The sequence below is a fragment of the Chlamydotis macqueenii genome, chromosome Z (assembly GCF_036417535.1).
Source record: "Chlamydotis macqueenii isolate bChlMac1 chromosome Z, bChlMac1.mat, whole genome shotgun sequence".
Lineage (NCBI taxonomy): Eukaryota > Metazoa > Chordata > Aves > Otidiformes > Otididae > Chlamydotis > Chlamydotis macqueenii.
In genome coordinates, this window is record NC_141593.1 from 35,919,720 (window position 1) to 35,942,675 (window position 22,956).

The 22,956-nt window shown below is 42.1% G+C and overlaps 1 protein-coding gene across 4 annotated transcripts in view; it reads right to left on the bottom strand.

The window, feature by feature from the left end:
• TJP2 (tight junction protein 2) overlaps positions 1-22,956 on the bottom strand; it is a 74,140-nt gene that overhangs the window by 31,659 nt on the left and 19,525 nt on the right. Inside the window, exon 1 of one of the 4 annotated variants that reach the window (XM_086769866.1) lies at positions 18,922-19,147. The exons of the other annotated variants lie outside the window; for them this stretch is intronic. Within the exon in view, the coding sequence (XP_086625992.1) occupies positions 18,922-18,984 (63 nt within the window). The 5' untranslated portion in view covers positions 18,985-19,147. Of the gene's footprint in view, positions 1-18,921; positions 19,148-22,956 lie in introns of those variants that run through there. 4 annotated transcript variants of the gene reach the window in all.

A 22,956-nucleotide genomic window follows, 5' to 3' on the forward strand; every position in this document is an offset into this window, starting at 1 on the left:
CCAGCAGGAAGCAGAAACAAATGTAAGGATGTATTTGAGACCTCTCCAGCCCTGTCTTAGCTCTCCTGCTCTCTTCCTCCTTGCCCTGACAAAGCTTTAACAGCATTACAAACAGAGAAATATAAAAAAGAAAAAAAAAAAAAAAAAAGACTATGACAACATGGAGAACAAGAATGGTGAAATATTGGCTATAAGCTGTAGTGGTTGTAACAGCAAGGACTCTTCTTCCTTGGTTTTGAATTGTCTTTTCTCTAAAGGAAGATAACAACGACAAATAGACTGACTCTACCAAAATTTAAAACGAACTCAAAAAGACATTTTTTAAAAAATATTCACTAACTCTAGGAATGTTGCTGTAAATTTTCTCACATAGTCAGAACACGAGCTGTGAACAGACTGATGAGTTAACAGAAATACGAAGGCTTTTTTTGCATTTGGATATTTCATTTTGGAGGAAAACAATTTCTCCAGGATAGGAATTCCTGTATTCAATTTGTTAAAGTGAGATGGAAATATTTTTTTTTTTTTTAAAACTAACAAACAAGCACTGTCCCAGACACTATGTTTTGGCCTTACCTGCATGTCTCTTTACAAAGGGTAAAGGAAACTAAAGCCTAACTTCACCGCAGCACGAGGTTACAGATGCAATATGAAATGTGAAAGCTTTTCACATTTCACACCTATTTGACACCTACCGTCCACAGACATTTAAAATTTAAACTCTTTTTGAAAGCAACCTCAAATCGAATGAGACACACACACCCTGGTTCCTTGTGGGAATCTATGCAGACCATAAAATGCTTATGAATCATGTGGGGAAAAATAAATAAAAAACTAAGCATGATGAGCTGTTCCATAAACTGTGACTGTGAAAAGAAAAGCAGAGCTCTCAAAAAACTCAAAAGAGCAGCCTCAGAATGTCACAACAAAGCCTTTCAGCAAGAGGCAGCACCTTTCTACTTGCCCAGGTGAAGAAAGAGCTTCTTCACCTCGGCATGATCTCCCCAGCAGAAAAGCTAACTAGAAGTCTCACACCTAGCATTGTCCATTTTGATCTCTTCTTCTCTAGCCAGCAAAGAAAAACAGTGTTTCCTCACACAATCTAGACAAGGCTGTGTAAGTAAACAGAAGGGAAACCTGAAATGGTCTTGTTGGCTCTGTTATGCAAGTGACAGAAAAAAAAGAGGCTCTTCCCCACTCCGCTACCTCCTTCATCTGCTACCAGTCTTAAGCATAAAAATCTTGAAAGTCGAGTCCAGGTAGTTCCTAAAGACAGACTCCTACACCAAAGACTATCAAGTCCTTAAAGTTTAACTGAAAGTAATTGTGTTGATTTTGTTTAGTGGGGGTAGGGTTATTGTGGCAGCTTCTGCAAGAAGCTTCTAGAAGTTTCCCCTTTGTTCAGTGGACTCTGCCAGGCCTAGGATGGACCCACTGCTGGCCAAGGCTGAGCCAACTGGTAACAGAATGTTCCCTGGTAACACCTCTGCAATAACGTATTAAGAAGGGGAAAAATAATTTTAAAAAGATAAGAAGATGTGAAGAAGCTGAAGTTTGGGGTAGAGAGGGGGAAGCCCCTTCTGGGCATTGCGGCCCTCATCCTCTGGTCTCCCGCTGGGCAACCGACTTGGCCCGGCCTGGCTTCAAGAAGTGGAGAGGAGATGAGATGTGAAGAGATCCTGAGAGGCGTCTGCCTGCCTGTTGTGAGGAACGGCTGCAGATGCCAAGGTCAGTGAAGAAGGAGGGGGAGGAGTAATGCCGCTCCTGGCCAGAATTCCCCTGCAGCCTGTGGTGATGACCATGGTGGAGCAGGTTGTCCCCCTGCAGCCCATGGAGGTCCATGGAGGAGCAGAGATCCACCTGCAGCCCGTGGAGGACCCCACGCTAGGGCAGGCGGATGCCTGAAGGAGGCTGTGGCCCGTGGAGGGCCTGCTGGGGCAGCCGTTCCAGAGTGACTGCACCCCATGGAAAAAACGACCCATGCTGGAGCAGTTAACAAAGGACTGTAGCCCGTGGGAGTGACCCCACGCTGGAGCAGGGGAGGAATGTGAGGAGTTCTTCCTCCAAGGAGGAAGGAGCAGCAGAAAGCGACAAGTGATGAATTGACCGTAACCCCCATTCTCTCTTCCCCTCTGTGCCTCTTGGGGTTGGGGAGGGGGAAGGAGGTAGAGATAACTGACATTAAGTTTAAGCCTGGGAAGAGGGAGGGGTGGGGGGAAGTTGTTTTTTTCTCTTCCACATTATCCTGCTTTGGTTTTAATAATAAACAAATAGTTTTCCCCAGGTTGAGTCTGTTTTGCCCGTAACAGTAACTTTAAGGACCTCTCCCTGTCCTTATCTCAAACCTCCAGCCTTTTTTGTTATATTATGTCTCCCTGTTCCCTCAGAGGGTGCGGGCAGTGAGCGAGAGACTGTGTAGCTTGGTCCTGAGCAAGGCTAAACTACCACAGCGTGGCCAGCAGGTCGAGGGAGGTGATTCTCCCCCTCTACTCTGCCCTGGTGAGACCCCACCTGGAGTACTGTGTCCAGTTCTGGAGCCCCCAGCACAAGAAGGACATGGACCAGTTGGGGAAGGTCCAGAGGAGGGCCACAAAGATGATAAAAGGGCTGGAGCACCTCTCTTATGAGGACAGGCTGAGAGAGTTGGGGCTGTTCAGCCTGCAGAAGAGGAGGCTCCGGGGAGACCTGATAGCGGTCTTCCAGTACCTCAAGGGGGCCTACAAGAAAGATGGGGAAAGGCTGTTTAGTAGGGCCTGTTGCGATAGGACGAGAGGTAATGGTTTTAAAATAGAGGGGGGTAGATTTAGATTGGATATTAGGAAAAAATTTTTTACGATGCGGGTTATAGAACACTGGAACATGTTGCCCAGAAAGGTGGTGGAGGCCCCATCTCTGGAAACGTTCAAGGCCAGGCTGGATGAGGCTCTGAGCAACCTGACCTAGTCAGGGATGTCCCTGCTCCTGGCAGGAGGGTTGGACTAGATGACCTTTGAAGGTCCCTTCCAACCCTAACCATTCTATGATTCTATGATGTCGGCAGAGGCTCTTCTAGCCACTGATATGAGTAACCAAGTGGAGTGACTCCAGAGCTGCATCAAGAATTTGGCAGCATAACGGTCTCAAAGACCAGATACACTATCAGAGGACTCAGAAACTGCCATCACATGTTGCCTGCCTGCATAAAGGCAATTATGACAGGTAAAACGGATGGTCCTAGATTTACAGGCATTCAAAGAAGTTAATCCACTTCAATTTCTGGAGGATACCCAAGAGATCCTCACAATAGACAGTGGAGGCTAAGTGAAATGAGAAGTAATCGGTACATCAGTGTGTGGTGTGAAGGTCCACATCTTCTCTTTTCCAGCTGCAGGCCGAGGCCTACTAGGCTATTAAAGATGACTATGAAAAGATGATCACATAACACAAGTTGCATGTCAAGAGCCTGTCAAGTATTCCTAATTATCATAGTGAAAAATGACTGAATAGGAATAGGACCTTTACCAGGCCTTTCCCCTGCAGTAAGGAAGAACGCTCAAGCCACTTTGAAGTGAGAAGGCTCCTGACTGAAGTGTTTTCATGAAGTATCTGTATACGGTACATCAGAACTTTGATCAGGATCTAGGAGGATGACAAAAACAATTTTTTTTTTTTATAATACAGTCAACATTTCACCAAAAAAGAGGAACCTCATTTTCTGCCAATAAATGCTCACATTTAGAGAAGCATTTCCTGCTTGTTGCATAGGCTCCTGCACCAATACAGCAACCCCTAGAAAAGCAACAGTTTGTCCTGAAGAAACAAATTCCTGGAATGATTAATGGCTCAGATTAAAGGAAGAGAACTCATAAAAAATGGTTTGCAAAAGATATCCACTAGGAGTAACATGCAATTGCTCTTCAACAAGGCAGAAAGTCTTTTTTTTTTTTTTTTCTCCTAGGGTCACGAAGGAGAAATGTACTTAAGGGACAACTCCATGTTAAAAGATTATCATTTCTACTTTCACACACAAATAAAATCAACATGATTATTAACATCAAGATGGTTATATAACTAGGATCCAGGAAGTTTATAGAAAATAAAAATAAAAATAAAAAAGTCCCATACTGTACAAGTAAGTATACGTCTGCACTGGAATGACAGCTTTTACAGGAGAAAAAAAAATCATGTAGAAAGGAGCTGTGCAGACAATCCTTTCTTCCCCTTCCCTCCAATGGAGAATTATCAGTTAGATATATACTTTGCTTTCTCCCAAGTTATTTGAGAAGAACAAATACCTTGCTAAGAGAGCAAAGGTATTTTGCTTGTAACAAACACATTCATCATGTATTATCAGATGTTGTGCAAGAAACACTTTTTTCCAAAATGCACTTAGAAGCAGTAATCTCAAGATAAGGGTTGTCTGAAAAGACCTATTTAAAGAAAATATAAACTGAGCATAATGTTTCTAATCATTTATTCTTCATAGATTTGATAAGCTGAATGTCCTTTTACAGAAACAAAACTCGATTTTTCTTTTTTTTTAATGCAAAAGAAGTTACGATGTCAAAAACTTTTCTTAATCATCTCATGTTAAAGGTATACTTCCTATGATTTGTAAATTCCATCTACAACAGCAGTGGCAAATGCTGCATAAATACAACATGCCTTTTCCAGGCATTCAAAGGTCAATCTTTTATTTTTGAGCTGCATGAAAACTTTTAAAACCATAAAATGACAACTGTTTACTAGACAACAATTAAATTTTTTTCATTTTACTTCTTTCAGGAACAGTCTGAATCCAGCATAATGACAACTCCCATGGTCAACACCTTACACTGTGATCAGCACTACTTCATGACAAATTTTGCTTCCAGTTAGCAAAACTATTCCTTCTTAACAAATAGTTGGTACCAAAGCTGTCAGATGCAGAGCCAGGAGCATAATGCAGGCTTCTTGACTTCAAGTCAACTATCCTATCCATTAAAACCTTTCCTGCAAGAACAGATTTCTGCAAGAACAGATTTCCTTCATTTCTGTCAAACAGAAGTCTCACACCAAAACAGCCCTTGTAATAGGAAAACAGGGGTCAGCCTTCTCCTATTGTGGGAATTTCAGGCAGCTAACAGATGGGGGAAAATGTCAGAGTGGCAGAACTTGCATTCATTTCTACCTCTCGTTGCACTATGATACTCCAAATGTCTTCCAGACTGCAAACTGAACTAGAATCTATCTTATGTAAAACTCAGGAGATGAAGGGCAACAGCACTGTTCACCAGACTATTGCGAATATTAATCAACATACACATCTAGGTCTCATTTGCACTGTAGTTCTGCTCCTAACATTCACAGCATAATGCCCCAGATTTTCTAGTGTATAAAAATTGTTTAAAAAATAAGCCAAAAGAGATAGAAAAAAGTTGCTTACACACAGATCTCTGGTAATCTGGAGCTTTGACAAGTTGTGTGCTTTTAAATTCAAAATATGTCACTTAATCCAGCTCAGAGCATGTCAATGACAAACGATGCTTAAACATAATGAAGGATATCACGCAATCTGCCCACAATAGCAGTTTCTGCACGAGCTTTCCTCAAATGGTTCGTAGTGCTGAAACAGCATCCCCAGTTGAAAGAATTTTTGCAGAAATTTGCCCAAGTACAGGAAAAACCACATCAAAATAGAGGCATGGGATTTGAATTTTGCAAATATTTAACTATTCTGCAATTCCAAAAAACCCCAAAGGGAATAACAAATAACCTGTACACTGAAAATAAGCCAGTAGAGACTGTGGCATTACGCATCCAGCAGGGTTACTGAATCTCTGAATAGTTTTATTTGTTTCAACTCTGTATTAAAGAAACACCTAAATAAAACTGGGGAGGCTATACATATAAATACCTGAATAATGCATACAGTAGTCTCTTTTAGAGGAGAAAAAACAAAACAAAACAAACTGTTTTTCCAGGAAATTTTAATCTGTCCATGCCAATAAGATACTGCCTAGGAAAATGGTGTTTCGTATATATTGAAATCCAAACATTTATCAATTATATTGAAGACTTCCAGAGAGCAGGATAAGCACTTTGAAAGGAAGAAAGGGTAAAATTGGGATTTTCTTAAAACACTCTGAGTTCAAGTCACAGTTCCCCTTAGAAATAGCTAATAAAAATCCAAGGTTTTCTTTTTGTTTGTTTGCTTGCTTTCTAGATGATTGATTGTCCTCACACTTATTAAGGTTTCCTTGCCTCTAGAAACGAGAGCCTTTGTAAGGTTCACAAAAAAACAACACTCTTTTTCATCTTTGACAATGCAGGTTTCTCTTTCCTAACACAGATGCACCCTACAGCCTGGGTATAGTTTCACAAGAAACAAACTAAACAACTTCCTTTTGACGATAACAATTACCACTCCCCCCCCTTGCTCATTTACATGCAGCCCATTAATTTACTCACTCCATGAATTCTGCTGTTTGGCTCTTCAAAGTAAGCCAAAACAGCTTCCTAAAGCACCAAAAGATTGCTCATTCTTTCCTACTGGATTATTCTACTCTCATTTCTGTGAGTTGAACTGGCTTATCAAGGAATAGCTGAATATCAGGAGATGATGCAGAAGGAATGTTACAACTCTGCACCTAAGATCAATTCAGCCATCAGATGAAGCTTCACCTTTAAAGATGCACCAGGGTTGGAAAGATAGATTTTATTAAAGGGACAGATTAAATATGTAATCCTAGAATCACAGAATCATTTAGGTTAGAAAAGACCCTTAAGATCATCAAGTCCAACTATGACACTTGGCAGTGTTACTGCAAAGTCCACCGCTAAACCATGTCTCTAAGCACCACATCTACATGTCCTCTAAATACCTCCAGGGATGGTCATTCAATCACTTCCCTGGGCAGCCTGTTCCAATGCCTGGCAATCCTTGTGGTGAAGAAATTTTTCCTAATGTCCAACCTAAATCTCCCTTGGTGCAACTTGAGGCTATTTCCTCCCATCCTGTCGCTTGTCACATGGGAGATGAGAATGAAACCCACTCAGAACAACCTCCTTTCAGGTCGTTGTACAGAGCAATAAGGTCTCCCCTCAGCCTTCTTTTCTCCACACTAAACAACTCCAGTTAGAATCATAGAATGGTTAGGGTTGAAAGGGACCTTCAAAGGTCATGTAATCCAACCCCCCCGACATCTTCAGGTTGCTCAGAGCCTCATCCAACCTCCCTCAGCCACTCCTCAGAGGAGTTATTCTCTAGACCCTTCACCAGCTTTGTTGCTCTTCTGTGGACATGTTCCAGCACCTCAATGTCTTTCTTTTAGTGAAGAATCCAAAACCTAACAGAGTATTTCAGATGCTGCCTCAGCAGTGCCAAGTACAGGGGGATGATCACTTCTCCAGTCCTGCTAGCCACACTGTTTCTGATACAACCCAGGATGCTGTTGGCCTTCTTGGCCACCTGGCACACTGCCAGATCAATATTGAGGTGGCTCTTGACGATCACCCCCAAGTCCTTGTTCGCTGGGCAGCTTTCCAGCCACTATTGCCCAAGCCCGTAGCGTTGCGTGGGGTTGTTGTGACCCAGCTGCAGGACCTGGCACTTACCCTTGTTGAATCTCACGCAGTTGGCCTTTGCCCATCCAGCCTGTTCTGATCCCTCTGCAGGGCCTTCCTGCCCTCAAGCAGATCAATACTGCCGCTCAACTTGGTGTCATCTGCAAATTTACTAAGGGTGCACTTGGTCCCTTTGTCCAGATGACTGATAAAGATATTAAATAGAACTAGGCCCAATACTGAGTCCTGGGGAATGTCACTTGTGGCTGGCTGCCAACTTGCTTTAACTCCAGTCACCACAACTCTTTAGGTCTGGCCATCCAGCCAGGAGCAGGGAAACCATAGCAACTTCTAATAGAAAAGACAGGAAAATTAAAATTCCTGAGTGGCTTTAAGGGTACTTAAGACTATGAGAAAACACATTCTCTCCTGCTTTTTAAGCCATCTTTGATAAAACAACAGATTAGTACCCTCATGCATACACTTTAATATATCCTGATAGCAATGAGCAGGTCGTGTATCTTGTCTGTCTGCCCTTAGGTATATTAAGATATATTAACAAAAACATTTTTATATGCGTATATACACACATTAAATATATCCACCTCTGTAGCGCAGATGAATAGAAAGAAAGCTTGCTTCTTTGTCCCCCTCATGCTGCATATTAAAAAGGCATACAAGCACCAGGAGCTGCATTTCCATCTCCCACTGAATTTGCAGGGCACTTAGAAGTCTAAAGTAGACCAGCAAAACAAGTAAGAAACCTCATAGTCCAGAAGAAACGCACCAAGTTTTTGACATTATTTTTGCACACTGCAGACAATCCATGAAAGCCAGGAAAACTCAAAGCCGAGTCTCGAGGTGTACGACTCAGAGCTAACCCAGAGAGACACTAGGTGGTGCAGTGATTCTGCAACCGGGGCACACACCGCTTCCCTGCCCCATACACAGACGTTACATACAGCATTGCTTTCGAGCTTTAGAAACACAATTTCAAGCTATTGCTTTGGCACACAGCATGGTATTATTACTCTGAAGAACCAGACTCAATACTGCACAGTATCTTCATTTATTTACTTCCCAAACAGGTTGGCATTTGAGTGATTTTCATAAGTATAACCTGTTTCAGTCTAAAAAATGCTGAGAAAGGCCTAACATCTCATTAGGTCAAAATCCTATTTCAAAAACTTTCCTTTCAGACTAAAAATGACAGGAAATGTGATGTTAAAACAACATTTTAGGTGTTTTTTTTCCCTCTTGTTTCTTTAATCTCAAGCACATATCCCATCACAAGGCAAAAAGACTCCCCGCCCCCCCGAATTCCAGGTTTATTAAGTTTAAGTGCCTTTCCACCGCAATTATTTCAAGCATTAATTGCACTGTTTATACAAAGGAAATAGACATATCCCCCAAGCAGTTTTATATTCTGAAAAGAGACAAACATCTGGTACTGCAAAGATAAACCATGCATATGACTCATCAGTCACACCAAGACACCATGGAAATGGGTAGCAGAAAAATTCCAAATGAGACTTTGAACCAATACTACATGACCTTTGCACTTAAAGTTAGAAATGCTACATTTTAGCACTAACAACGAAAATGAGAATTACAGTTACATTTTTGGAGTGAAGTTTTTTCTTCCAGGCGACTTTTAACCTGAACATAAGAAGTTTACACTTGCAAGAAGTATCATGAGGCCCTTTAAGGTCCTGGATTCTGCTGACACAAAGGCATAATTTCTCAGTAGAGCACCAAAGTCAAGCAACACACACACACACACACTGGATTGCCTCAAATTCATTCACTTGTATTTCACAGTACTTGCGATCTCTGCTGTTAAGAACAACAGTCAATCATTTCAATTCAGTATCCAGAAATGAGTCAGAATTGTGTGTGGTGCCTTTTAAAAAACAGGATGCTTATTGAACAACTATCTTTTCAACAACTGACTGTTCCCTCTGTCGCTATTGGAAGAGCATAAATGCAAAAGCAGTCATCTGAACTGCTTTGACGGTATGCCACCAAGAGCAAGTCCTCAATTTCCATTATCGGGGGTGAGGTGTGGGGAATGGTGAGAAGGGCAAAAATCAGTATTTACACACCAGAGTAACAAATTCAGAACACGAAATTCAACATCAATTTACAACCTTTGCATGCTATACAAACTAAGAATATACATAGACAATCTTCTAAACTTTTCTAGGATGGGGTGAAAGACACAAGTGGAATAGTTTACACTTGTTATAGCTGAATTCTACTCAGCTTAGATGCATACACATGCATCTTCAAAAACCAGTACAATATCCCATTACAAACGAAACAAAAGCCCATTCAAGATAGGGAGGGAAAGAAAAAAAAAAAAGAAACTGATTTTATCCAAAACACAGCTGCAATATACACAAGTCTTACCTACTGAAAACCTAAAATTTATAAAAATACATCTTAGATCTATTTCAGGCAAATTTCCTCCACTATCTTTTGCCCAACAACAGTTCTGTCATTAACCTGGTGAAATTATGCTGCAATTGTTCCAGTGCTTCCCCCAACAGGAAGTAACCAATTGTTCAAAATTCGTGAGAGAACAGTTTCAATTGAAACACAAAACTGTCATTTTGGAGAAGAAAACAGATCTAATTTCCACCCCCCTCTCCAAAAGGCAAAAATGTTTTAAATTATTTTTTTTTTTTTGGAAAACAATTTCTGCCTTTTGAGATATAACACACTGTGAACTAACATTTCTCTCTTCAAAGTCTTCTGCCTTTTAGCCCAACCGTTCTGGGCTAAACGAGTAGAGGAGCCCTGGAAACACTAATTTGCTCTCCCACAGATGTTGAAGAGATTCTAAAGAAAAGAACAAACCTCACTGAAAGAAGGGATTAATACTAAGGAATCAAGCTGATGAATAGTGATCAATGATTTACTAACCTTGAGAGAAAGAACAGTAGAGTCATAAACTTAACATAACAAGACAGTTTCAGGATGCTCTAGCAAGAGCTAAGATAAGTTAGATGGGAACACCCTGAGAGGGTACAGACACACTGGCTGAAACCAAGATAAGGGGGCTTAAGAAGTTTAGAACCAACTGATAGGATGGAATAACCAAGGAAATTGGGAACTAGCAAAGATAAGTCATCAAGAAACCACCCTGGCAGCAAGAACAAAGCAGGACAAGGATCTCAATCCACGCAGCTGAACATAGTGATAAGGAGAGAACCACCACCAGAGAGACTGCGACTCCTGAGCACAGACACGAGATGGACACAGAGACCGGGGAATAACCTGTCGTGGGAGGAAACTTATGGTAATGATTTCTCAGAAACCTAATTAATATATAACCAAATCCACGGGAATTCTATGAATATGGATGTCTATGATGCATAAATACTGTACCTGTTGCTTAACATATTGCGTACGTTTGGAGGAGCAATCCCCCATGCTGCCCAGTGCTCAATAAACATACCTACTGTACAATCTTACAGATTGTGGAGTCTGTTTTCCACACATCATCACCTCTTGGGGCACGGCACATGCCAGATCTTGCAATAAAGTCGATTTCCCCACCATCTCTTTTTCAAAAACACAGCAAGGCTTCAGGAGACAAAAACCTGGAAGCCAAGCAATTTCACTTGAAGATAAAAATTAATGTAGGTAAAAGGCTGACAGAACAATTATACTTGTGTATGTAGCATATGCATATACACAAAGGTAAGTGAAGAGAGTTTATATGCTGTTTTGTTTTCTGAACAGTTTTCCCAGACCTTCACCTTGTCACACAGATGAAGGTGCCAATAATTTTTTTTGTATACGCTACAAGAAGGTAATGCTATTGAAGGGACACTAAACTTTTCAGTTCACCTAATGAACAACAGGTTAAAGGCTGTCTCTGACTTAGCCACTCCCATTCACTTTAACTGTAAAACCTAAGGCATTTCTCTCCAGTCACACAGTTTCTGTACCTTCTGTTCCTGAAGATGCCCATGCAAACGAAGTCTGAGAACCAAAGGGCTCGAGCAGTTTGTGCATAAGCTAAGTTCAACAGGACCACTTGTTGCTTAGCATCATAAAAAATTGTTGTTTGGATGTACTTGCAACATCAGGTTTGGATGGGGAGGTAAATTAAACTCAACAGGTGTGCATAATCAATTTTATCACGATAGACAAACTAATAAAAAAATTAACTGAAAAAAATTGCAAGTGCAGCCACCATTCCTTAAGCATCTCATTTGAAAACCAATTATTCCCTGCAGCCAAGCATAGCTTTTACTCTTGTAGCATCTTAAAATAAAAATTGTAAAAAAAACCCCAACAGCTCTATATGAATTACATGGTCCAAAGCACTGATTACAATTTTACTCAACTTCAGTGAGTAATCACCTACTGCTACTGTTTTTGAGTGCTTCATCTTCCTGCACTCATATTCAAATAGCAAACCAAGCAGTAGATGTGACCAACTCTAGCATCAAGCAGCTACTGGTGAGAAACTGCATTTCTGCCATTCCATGTTTTTTAAGTACTCTGTGATTGTATAAACTTTGTTATTCATCAACTACAGCTCCCAAATCTGAGAAAAACAAGCTGGATACCTGTCTACTGCTTAATTTAACTGGTTTTTAAAGGGCAATTTCATTGCTGGGATACAAGCCAACCAGGTCATTACTTAAATTTAATCATCCAGTCATAATGCAAGACAATTCAAACAATGCTACAATTGTTAGCTTCTGAGCTTAGTCCCAAACCAAACTAGATCTTTCCCTGTTAAGGTTTCTAGTATCCTTTGTTCTAACTCTATTAATAGAAGAATGACAACACTGTACTCTTGGAAGCGTTTTGCTTTTGTTTGAGCATTCCTGTGGCAGTAAGATTACATGTGGTCACATTAGCTTTCTTTTCTTGGCTGATGGAAATAAATCTCAATACAGTTCTACACAATGGATAAAGTTTAAAGATACATTTGGCCACATCTAAGACTAAAACCCTGTAAAATTCACACAATACAATATAGAACTATCAATGCCGTATCACAAACGTCACAAAACATAAACATCAAACAGAAGGACACTGACACACATAGTAGATAAAGAGAAGCTTCAAGTGCATTTAAATGTCTGTAACAGCAAGAAGCTAATTCAAATTTCTGTTAAAAAAGAAAAGTTAAAAACTGCTAAGTCAGAATATACCACTCTCTATAAAATTAAGCAGTTTTGAGCTTGAAGTCATATGCTTAGTATTAATCAGGTGCCATAATAAACGTGCCATAACAAACAGCTTGATTTATTAGCCAGCTCTTACAGAGATACTAATTTCACTAGGTAGCACACTGAAACTGACTGCTCTGCTGTCCTTGTTTTAAAGTAGATTCCCCTTTTGCAGATACTGTAGGTCTCAAAAGGATTTTACAGCTGTTTTCTAGTCACACTAGTCATATCGCTCCGCCCTCCTTCTGCCACCATACTCCAGCCCTCTTACGTCTTTGGCAACTCTCCTCTTCCTCTCAAGATGTCTCAAAAGCCCACTCAGTCATGCCAGAAAGCACTGCTGAAGTTTACCACTAAACTTTAACATATCTTGCACATACCTACAATGAGAGCAAAATCCATTGCAAAAGGGAGCTCAGTAATATTTCCGTCACCTAGGCAGTGGGATGTATGGATGCAAATGTAAATCTGGGAACTGTATTTGAAGGGTTTGGGTCCATAAGTCTTATACTGATACTCCTCCCAGTACATTCGGAAGAAGAGGGAAACAAGCAAACAAACAAACCCTATCATCCAATATAAAGTCGTATTGCACTGAAACTCACTGTGTACCTGATGACACTAATAAGAAAACAACAGAAGGGCAGATGAGAGTGGTAAAATTCAGTATTTTCCATTCCTTCTCCTCAAACCTTTTGCAAGGTTGGATGTGAAGCGAAGTACAGTGCAGTTACATACTAGTGCATGACTTCACTAACAGCCAAACATGTTGTTATAAAGAACATATCAAACATCCCCCAACTTACATAGAAAATATTCCTTTTCTTTACTATCAAGATAGTAACTTTCACTTGGCTGATTCATCCCAAAGCACTAATCAGAGTTCATCTGCACCCATTCTTGCTTCACTTGAGAGCATGCCAGCAGAACAATTTGAAACTAGAACCCTTGATGCAATCTTTCTACCAAGTCAAGACTTCGCATGCATGTAACGTCAGCGTAAGGAACTTCAGGCTTTGCTCCAACCACTAAATTAAACCCAACTGACGCATCCCTATGAAATAGTGTCGTCTCTACTGAACTGCAAGCTGAAATACACAAAGGACAAGCTGACCAGGACAAGATCACCAACTGACATAAGAAATTTTATTCCTCCTTTTGTGACTATCAGTCACATCCATAAACCACATGAGGCTTTGAAGAGAACTGGGAAAGAAAAACAAGAGAATCCTTTTGCATATGTGCCTAAAACGAAATTAAACGTCTTGGAATCATTAAAGTTTACAAATACTTCCATTAGGCTACCACCCAGAGCACAGCTCACTCTGGTAGCAACTGAAAGTTCAGTCTCAGCTGAAACTCAGAACAGAAAGTTTTCTTCCTTTTGGTCTGAGCCACATAAAAGAGCATTATACACCTCAAAGACCTTCTGACACACAATACAGAAGCAAACCATGATGAAGTGTTCTGCTTTTTTCCCCATCTGAAAGAAAATGAAGGTATGTACCTGCCTAGAGACAAACAAGCCTTACAAAAACTAAGAAAAATTTAATCTCTTTTCAAATCACTGTGATCCAAGAGTTTTAGTCCATCCTTATTGCTGCAGAAGACATTACAAACACATCTACTAACTTCTACAAGGTAAAGCAGGAAAAGAAAGCTTGGGGAAAAAAAAAAGAAAATTAAGTCAAATTAACAGGCAGAGAAGTTAATGGATGAAATTTAATTAATTAAATTCTATAATTTAACACCATAGCAACACTAAAATTAAGAAGGCATCATAACAACCTGTCAAACAAAAAGCCTCACATGACAAATGACAAAACACACTCAAGGCATTTCCATATATCAGATTACATTACAAGGATTTCATATACACCAAAGAGACAGCAAAGACTGATGTACCAATAGTACTCTGGTACAGGGCTTTTCACGTTTTACCAATAGCTTCACAAGTGTGTCTGAGACGCATGACTGAAGGTCTCCTGACATTCTTCCTCCATCTTAATTTATCCTTAAAGCTTTTAAATGCACTAGGCTCTGCACACAAATACCTACAGAACCGTAATTGCCAAAGGGGAACTGAATGCACAGCAGCTATTGGAAATGCCTGTAGGCATCCACCTGCAATCAACACTACACCTTTAGAAGTCTGACCCAGGGATTTGGCAACCTGACCTACTGTAACACATCATACTGAGGTAAAGCACATACAAGTATTTAACAACTCCGTCAGCAGCTGAAGAGAAGTCCCTGGCAAAGCACTGGCTCAGGAACAACATCCCTACTTTGATGCTAAACTGTAAGACTTTCAGGAAATTTCAAGTGCCGGAAAATAAAAATTTACAGCCAGCCTGTAACCATTATGTAGTCCACAGACAAAACAATGCAAGTACAATTCTACACAGAAACAGGAGTTCTGATGGCATCATCTAAGGAGCAGGTACACATATGCTACTGATCAGCTATGTTACTGTCACTTCATTTGCTTTAAAAATGTATTGACTTGACCCTACGAATGGAATAACCAAAGACATTGACTACCTTTCACTTCTGGAATAAAAAATTACTCAGGAAAACAACAAAATCAAAGAAGTAAATTGTTTTTCATCCTGTTCTGCAGCTCTTCAAAAAGCCTTTGAAACACTGGACAGAAGAATCCTTGGCCCTGGTCACTAGAAGAAACCCACATTATACAGATTTTTGTAGTGCTGGAACCCAGAAAGCAGAGCAATCAGTGCCAAGCACTGACCCTGGCAGCAAGCTGCTCAGTTCAGTAAACGGCCAACAATTTGCCTCTCATAGCTTTGTTTATGGAGCCTGGCTGGACATCCTGCATTCTCTCTGAAAAACTCACACTGACTACGAATCATAAGAGGTGAGCATCCAAAACGCCTTCCCATCACAGAACAGGCAAGCATGTGCAAGGGAAAGACATGGCAGGCTGAGTACATACATTATTAAGTAAAAAATAAATAAATAATGGATAGGTGTATGATTTCTTCCAGCTGCATAAGGAAGTCTTTAGATCACATCTGTTTTTTTGCAAGATATTTCTTTTTTTGAGATTGTGGGGGTTTTTTTAACGAGAATATAACTTATCTGAAATTCAGTTGCAAAACACCAATGCAGTATTGCTAATGAGATCTAGAGACTCCAGCAGTAGAGCATGTAAAAAGATATTGCTCTCTATTTAATAGGGCACAGCACAAGACACAAACACCCAGAAAGCTGCTGACAATCATCTGCCTGCTTAGCTAACTGCTACCACTGTAGGCCTTGAAGGAACATTTTCATCTTTATTGTATTTTTAAGCAACTGGATAGCGATGCCTGGAGGGTTCATGAAGGCATCTTGCCTGCTATTTAGTAAGTTAGATGATTTATTCTTACATAGCATCAAGGGTAATTGCACATATATATTTGTTTCCGCTGTACATTCCAGCTAAGATGCGTTCAGGAACATAATTCTACCTTAAGGGTTGTATTTGCATTAAGTCTGTCTTATCAGCACAGATCACACAAAATTCTTGGCAAGTTCTTAATTTTGATGGTGAGAAATACATTCCAAATACAGTTTTAAAATACAAAGTTATTTTAAGTTCATTTGCAATTTTAACACAGACATGAATTCCACTATACTATTTGGCCCATAAATCATACACAGTTCAGGTTATCCAAAAAAAAGAGATTCTTGCAGTGATCAATGACATCAACTTCTTAAGAAAATACTGCAACTTACCACTTTTTCTTACATAAAGGACTCCAAAAACATTTCCAATGTCAGCTGAATCCTCCTTTGTTTTGTATTTCTAATAATCATAAGCTGTAAAAAACATAACTCCTAAAACTATAGTAATAATTTTTACATCATTTGCTAGTGTCACAAAGAAAAATAAAGAGGAAACTAGAAATCACAGCTGTAGTATCTGACTTTTCTGTCTTTCTACAAAATAATGAACAAACTGTTGTCCTTATAAAAGAAACAGAACTGTGGTCTTTAATAGCTGTAATATAAGGAATACAACCATTGCAGGAGCCACACCGACAATTTCTTCCTACTTAAGTTCAGTACACGTAAGAAACATGAGCTTTCTCACAGTCTCAAACAATAAGCAGGAGAAAAGATCAGCCAAAGCTCCCTTTTTGCTGACAGAGAAGCTACCACTGAATTTACAGCCAACACTGCCTACTTTCATACTGCATGGACTCACAGCTGTGAAACAAAAAGAAGCTGCACCCAAAACATTTAAGTCCTGTTTCTTTACATGAAAGGCAGACCTGCAGACAGTTAGAAGAAATGCCATGCACTCAGCAGAGACCTGACAAGCCCTACATTATTTTTTTCAAACATTCATTTTTTTCCACAGAAAAAAAAATTAAGGCTGTGGTATAAACAGGGAAGTACAATAAAGGGCAAAATCTTGGATCAAATCAGCCAACAGAAGTGTCATTGTTAACTCTAAAAGGGCAAGAATTCCACCAATATTGATAAAAGCAGGTCCAAAAACGCTGCTATTTGAGACAAACGAGAGGAGATTGACAGCTCAGTCTACAAGTACACCCTTTTCTGAAATACACTGCGAGGTCTCTTACTTCAGGAACCACTCCATACTCACAATGATTTTATTTAAATTAAGTATTTAAGCAGCAGCCAGGTAAAGTGTATGTCTAAAGTGTACATCTGTAAATACAAGTTCTGTAACTCCTATACCCCACACGTGTAGAGTTGGGGTTTCCATCCAGCTCAGGTTAGTGTATTTAAAACTCATCCTCAAGAGACCCCTGCAAGGCAAGGCACCAACACATTATCACGGATATTTATGTATAACCATCCGCAAATAATTAGACCTACTTATTAAATATACTGCAGCAACACAAGTGTCAAATACAATGGGATCTGTGTCAAAGAGCTTACAAGGAGGATTCAGAAGAGATGAAACAGACAAGTACTGAAGATTATGAAGATAACAGAACAAGAAAGGTTGAGTAAGTGTGGGATAGTTATCCAACAAATGTAACAAATAACAACCTTTGGTATTCCAAAAAAAAAAAAAAAAAAAAAACCACCAACAAACTGAAAACAAACTATCAAAAAAACCAAACAAAAAACCCCCATCAACTAAAAATACACACTCTAGACATAACAATTTTTTTAAAAAGTATCAACTGGTAGTTCACTGATGGCCAGTAAATACCTGCAGTATGTACAATGCAGGGTATACGCTAACACACACAGACTCCACATACAAAAAGGATACTTACAGTATTAGTTATTCTATAAGCCACAAAACAAACTATGAGCTAAATGAGGCAAACAAACTTCTGTTTGGCTTCCATCCACATTTCAGCAGGGTGGGGAAGATGACTACAGATAAACCCAGCTTCCTGCACGCCGGCACGCACACCACACCACTTCTCCAGTCCTGACAGGTGCTGCTTGCTACTCCTAGATGCTTCATAGCTACGCTAATTACTGCAGCTCAGCAAGATGTGCAGAAAAACACGCTTTCCCATTAGAATTGAACAGTCTTAAAAGAAACCAAACAAACCAAACCAAACAACAAAGCCAAGAAGGAGAAGAGGGAGGATTTTATTTTTCAAATTTAGGAGTTTGTTTCTCCACAGAAACAGGGGTATTTTCGGTTAAAACACTGACCTGCATCCTGAGCACAACCAGCATTTAAAACACAAAACTAAGTTTTGCCCCCGGGGCGTTCCAGACGTAAGGAACAGGCCAGCGCCACAGAAGGGCAAGCCCGCGCACCCGAGGGCTGAAGGCCCCTTTGCTCCTGCCCGCCGGCCTCAAGCTCCTCGCTCCGACTTAACTGAGAAAAAACCACGGGATTTCCACCGTCCTTCGGCTCCAGCGGTGACAATGGCCCGCCTGAAGCAGCGGGGACGAACCGAGCAAACTCGAAGCCCGCGCTAACCGGGTCCTCCCCGCCCCCCCGTCCTCCCAAGGAGCGGCTTCTCCGCCTGACTGGTCCCGGCCTGGTCCCGCAGCGGCCACGGGTACATTCGGCGGGTTTGAAAGACACGTTAACACCTGCAAGGAGCCGTTAACGTACGTCCCCCGCCCCGCGGCGGGAGCCGGCCCCGGGGGGACGCTACCACGGCCTGAGGGGGGGTGTCGGGGTGTGCCGGCGGGCGAGCCCGGCAGGAGGAGGAGCGCGGTGGGCGAGGGGAAGGCTACCGACCTGCTCCGCCCCCCCTGCGGACTGCCGTGGTTCGCTCCCGGCGGAGCCCTGCGTCGCTCCCATAGTAACATCGCCGGCCCTGCCGCCCCGCCGGCCGCTGCCGCCTGCAGCCCCCGGCCGCTACCGGTCAAACCCGCCAGCCCCGGGCACGCTTCTCCCCCGCCTCGGCGAGGCCACCCGGGAAGGGCTGGAGGAAACCGGTGGAGCCGCTGGCCGGCGGGGGTGGCCGGAGCCCGCCCGGGACAAAGCCGGCACTGAGGAGCCCGCCACAGAGAGACTTTGTACTGCCGGGGCCCTCAGCCGCCAGCCAATCAAGCCTGCAAACGCCCCGGGGAGGCGAAGAAACATTTTCATTCTCTCTGGGAAGAAAAGAATTGTTATTCTCCATTTACAAAAATATTTCTTGTGTTCTCGCCCTTGGCAGCGGCCAGTAGCTGACGCCTGTCACTGGGTAAACGGGAGAGATGGGCCCCGCTGTCTAAGCCAGGGCAGCATTGCTGGGGTGAGGTTTTGGGACAGCATCCACAGCCCTGTTTTGTCAAACAGAAATGCACCAGCTGCTTCTACCTTTTCTGTTTGTGCCTTTTTAGGAGGATGCAGATTTGAAAGCCCCTGCACACCTGATGGTTTCTTCAAGTCCGCAGCTTTGGTCAAGTTTCCTTCCCATCACCTAACAGCCCATCCATGTAAGTCTCAAAGTCAACACTGCTGCTGTTAATTCAGAGGCTGAATGGCTTGCTTTTGAGGTTGTAATCACATATTTTTAAAAAGCGTGTTTTTGAGGCAACAGTATTCTCAAGAGCTTGCAGAAATGACTGGTCAGTAAAAGCACTACACAGGAGAAGACTGGCAGGAGTTCAGCCACAGTTGCATTCAGAAATACAGATTTCTTTCCCTGTGCTACCATCTTCTTGGAGTCATATTATTTTGGATGGATGAGTCAATACCTGAATCAACTCTTGGAAGGAAGAAATTAAGAATAAGGACAAACTGTAGAGGAAAAGCTTTCTTAAGCCAATGCTTTAAAAAAAGAATGCAAACAGCATGTTACTTTGTATGGCCTACCCTCAAATTTGGAGAGGAAAAGGCAGAAAAACGGCAAAGCATGAACTTTGCTCTTCTTTCATCTGGTCCCTCCTCTCAGTTTTACAAGTGAGTGATACCATCCAACTTTTGTTACAACACTAGTAGTCTGGTATACGACCAAAAAAAAAATTGGAAAAAATGAAGCACAGGGGCCACGCTCCTCATGTACATGGGGTTCTGTGACAGCATCCAACATCAAGAATTTCTCCATGAGACACAGCAGGGCAAGGCAAAATGGCTGCCACTCTCTGTACCACTGAGCGCTTCTGCACATCTCTGCAATCTAGAGGCAACTTTCCACAGATCTAGCACTGGCTGGGAACATCAGCATGGGATATTACACCTCCATGCCAGCAGACAAAGCCACTGTCCAACACTTACTTGCTTGAAACAACAAGATACAATGAAAATAACATGAGGTGATTTACCTTTGACAGGATACAGTAGGATTTTGCTGCAGATGACTACATAGTTTCAGATGCAAGATCAATTTTTGTTTTTACCCATAGGGCAATATAATTGTCAAAGAGAGCAGCTGTCAGGCATAAGGTGGGACAGGGAAAGGAGAAGCCACTAGACCCCTGCAGCTGCAATCTCTTAACGCACATATCAAGTTTGTGGCAGCAAAAAGTAGAGCACCAGCCTCCTGCAGCTGTCTCACTCCACACAAGCTCTGGCAGAGGAGCCAGCACTCTCAATTCCCCCTCTAGACACAGCCTGCAGCAATGTGAGGGTCCGCCTATCCTGTCCAAGGCCAAGGAGGCTTACTTTTTGTTCCAGACAAAACCCATGGTTGGCCTAAAGCCTCCTTTTAGCACGTTCTCTATCAAAGCCAGTGGCTTATCACTAACAGTGAGGTTATCAGGCTATACTTCCCTGAGCTGTTAGGGCAGCAACCAAGGTTAACACCCTTAGCTGGCCCAACACAGATACAGGAACTGACCACAGTTATGCAAGCAAAATAGGCTGGTCTTCAATCCCTTATCCAAAACCATCACCTTGGAAAGGCCTACCAGTTTGTCTCAATTCAGTTTCCTGCAACAACAGATGGAAAATCTGTCTGGTCTTCTGTAAGGCCTTTGACATGGTCCCCCTATTATGGACCTTGTCTCTAAATTGGAGACATACAGATTCAGTGGGTGGACTTTTTGGTACATGAGGAATTCGTTGGATGGTCACATTCACAGGGTAGTGGTCAACAGCTCAATGTCGAGATGGAGACTGGTGACAAGTGGTGCTCTTCAGGGGTCTGTGTTGCAATCAGTACCATTTAATATCTTCATCAGTGATAGAGACAGTGGGATCAAATGCACCCTCAGTAAGTTTGCAGACGACACCAAGCTGTGCGGTTGAAATGCCTGAGGGACGGGATGCCTTCCAGAGGGACCTGGACAAGCTCAGGAAGTGGGCCCAAGGGAACCCATGAGGTTCAACATGAGGCCAAGTGCAAGGTCCTGTACATGGGCTGGGGCAACCTCCAGCATCAACACAGGCTGGGAGATGACAGGTAGCCCCATGGAGAAGGACTTGGGGGTGCTGATGGATGAAAAGCCGGACATGAGCAGGCAATGGCCCAGAAGGCCAACTGCGTCCTGGGCTGCATCAAAAGAAGCATGGCCAGCAGGGTGAGAGGAGGCGATTCTGCCCCTCTACTCCACTGTGGTGAGACCCCACCTGGAGTTACTGCGTCCAGCTCTGGAACCCTCAGCACAGCAAAGACATAGACCTGTTGGAGTGAGTCCAGAGGAGGGCCACGAAGATGATCAGAGGGCTGGAGCACCTTTCCTATGAGGACAGGCCGAGAGAGTTGGGCTGTTCAGCCTGGAGAAGAGAAGGCTCTGGGAAGACCTTATTGCAGCCTTTCAGTAGTTAAAAGGAGACTATAGGAAAGATGGGGACAAACTTTTTAGTAGGACCTGTAGTGATAGGACAAAGAGTAGTGGTTTTAAACTAAAAGAGGGTAGATTTAGATTAGACATAAGGACATTTTTTTTTTGCTATGAGGGTGGTGGAACACTGGCACAGGTTGCCCAGAGAGGTGGTGGATGCCCCATCCCTGGAAACATTCAACCCCAGTTGGATGGGGCTCTGAGCAACCTGATCTGGTTGAAGATATCCCTGCTCCTTGCAAGGGAGTTGGACTAGATGACCTTTTAAAGGTCCCTTCCAACCCAAACTGTTCTATGATTCTATGAAAACAATCCATTTGGGCTTATCAAAATATTTCCCATGTTTGTCCATAAAATTTATCACCTGTAAAAGTACACAGAGGATAAATATATTTTCCCACTTTCTTATTTCTTTTCTCAAACCAAACAGCCACTCTGCCACAATGGACAGACAAATCATCCCATGCGAGCCTGAAAACATGAGCAGCAAGTGACCTCTAGTGCTCACGCTCAAGCTTGGCCAAGTGGCCAGATGCCCATACTGATGGCATAACTATCAATATAATCACAATTTACAAGCTACTTATCCTGCAATTCAGCAGCAGAGAACAGACTTCCAAGCCTTTCTGGGTACTTTGTGACATTTGACCAAGCTATCCTCCGAAGGTGAACACATAAGTAGGCCTTACCAGGGGACGATGATGTCACGTAAACCGAAAATGGCAGGAAACAAGATAGCAGTGTAATCAGTGACAAGAGCTGCAGGAACTCCTCTGGCACCACAAGTTTCTGCTTCCTGTAGCAGGAAAATGGAGAACAGATACTCAAAGCACTCAATTCACCTAACAGCTATTCCAGTGAAGGACAGCATCCCCACACTCTTCCCTTGTGAGCTGAAGGAAAAAACGCAAAACAAACCTCTAAATTGTAGCTCAAAGAAGCACATCTTTAAGTGTATAATTAGATAGAAACTTCTCCTCCTGACTCAGTGTCGTGGTTTTGTTAGTAAGGGGGGCCTAAGGTGGTAGCTTCTGTAGGAAACTGCTAGAAGTTGCTCCCC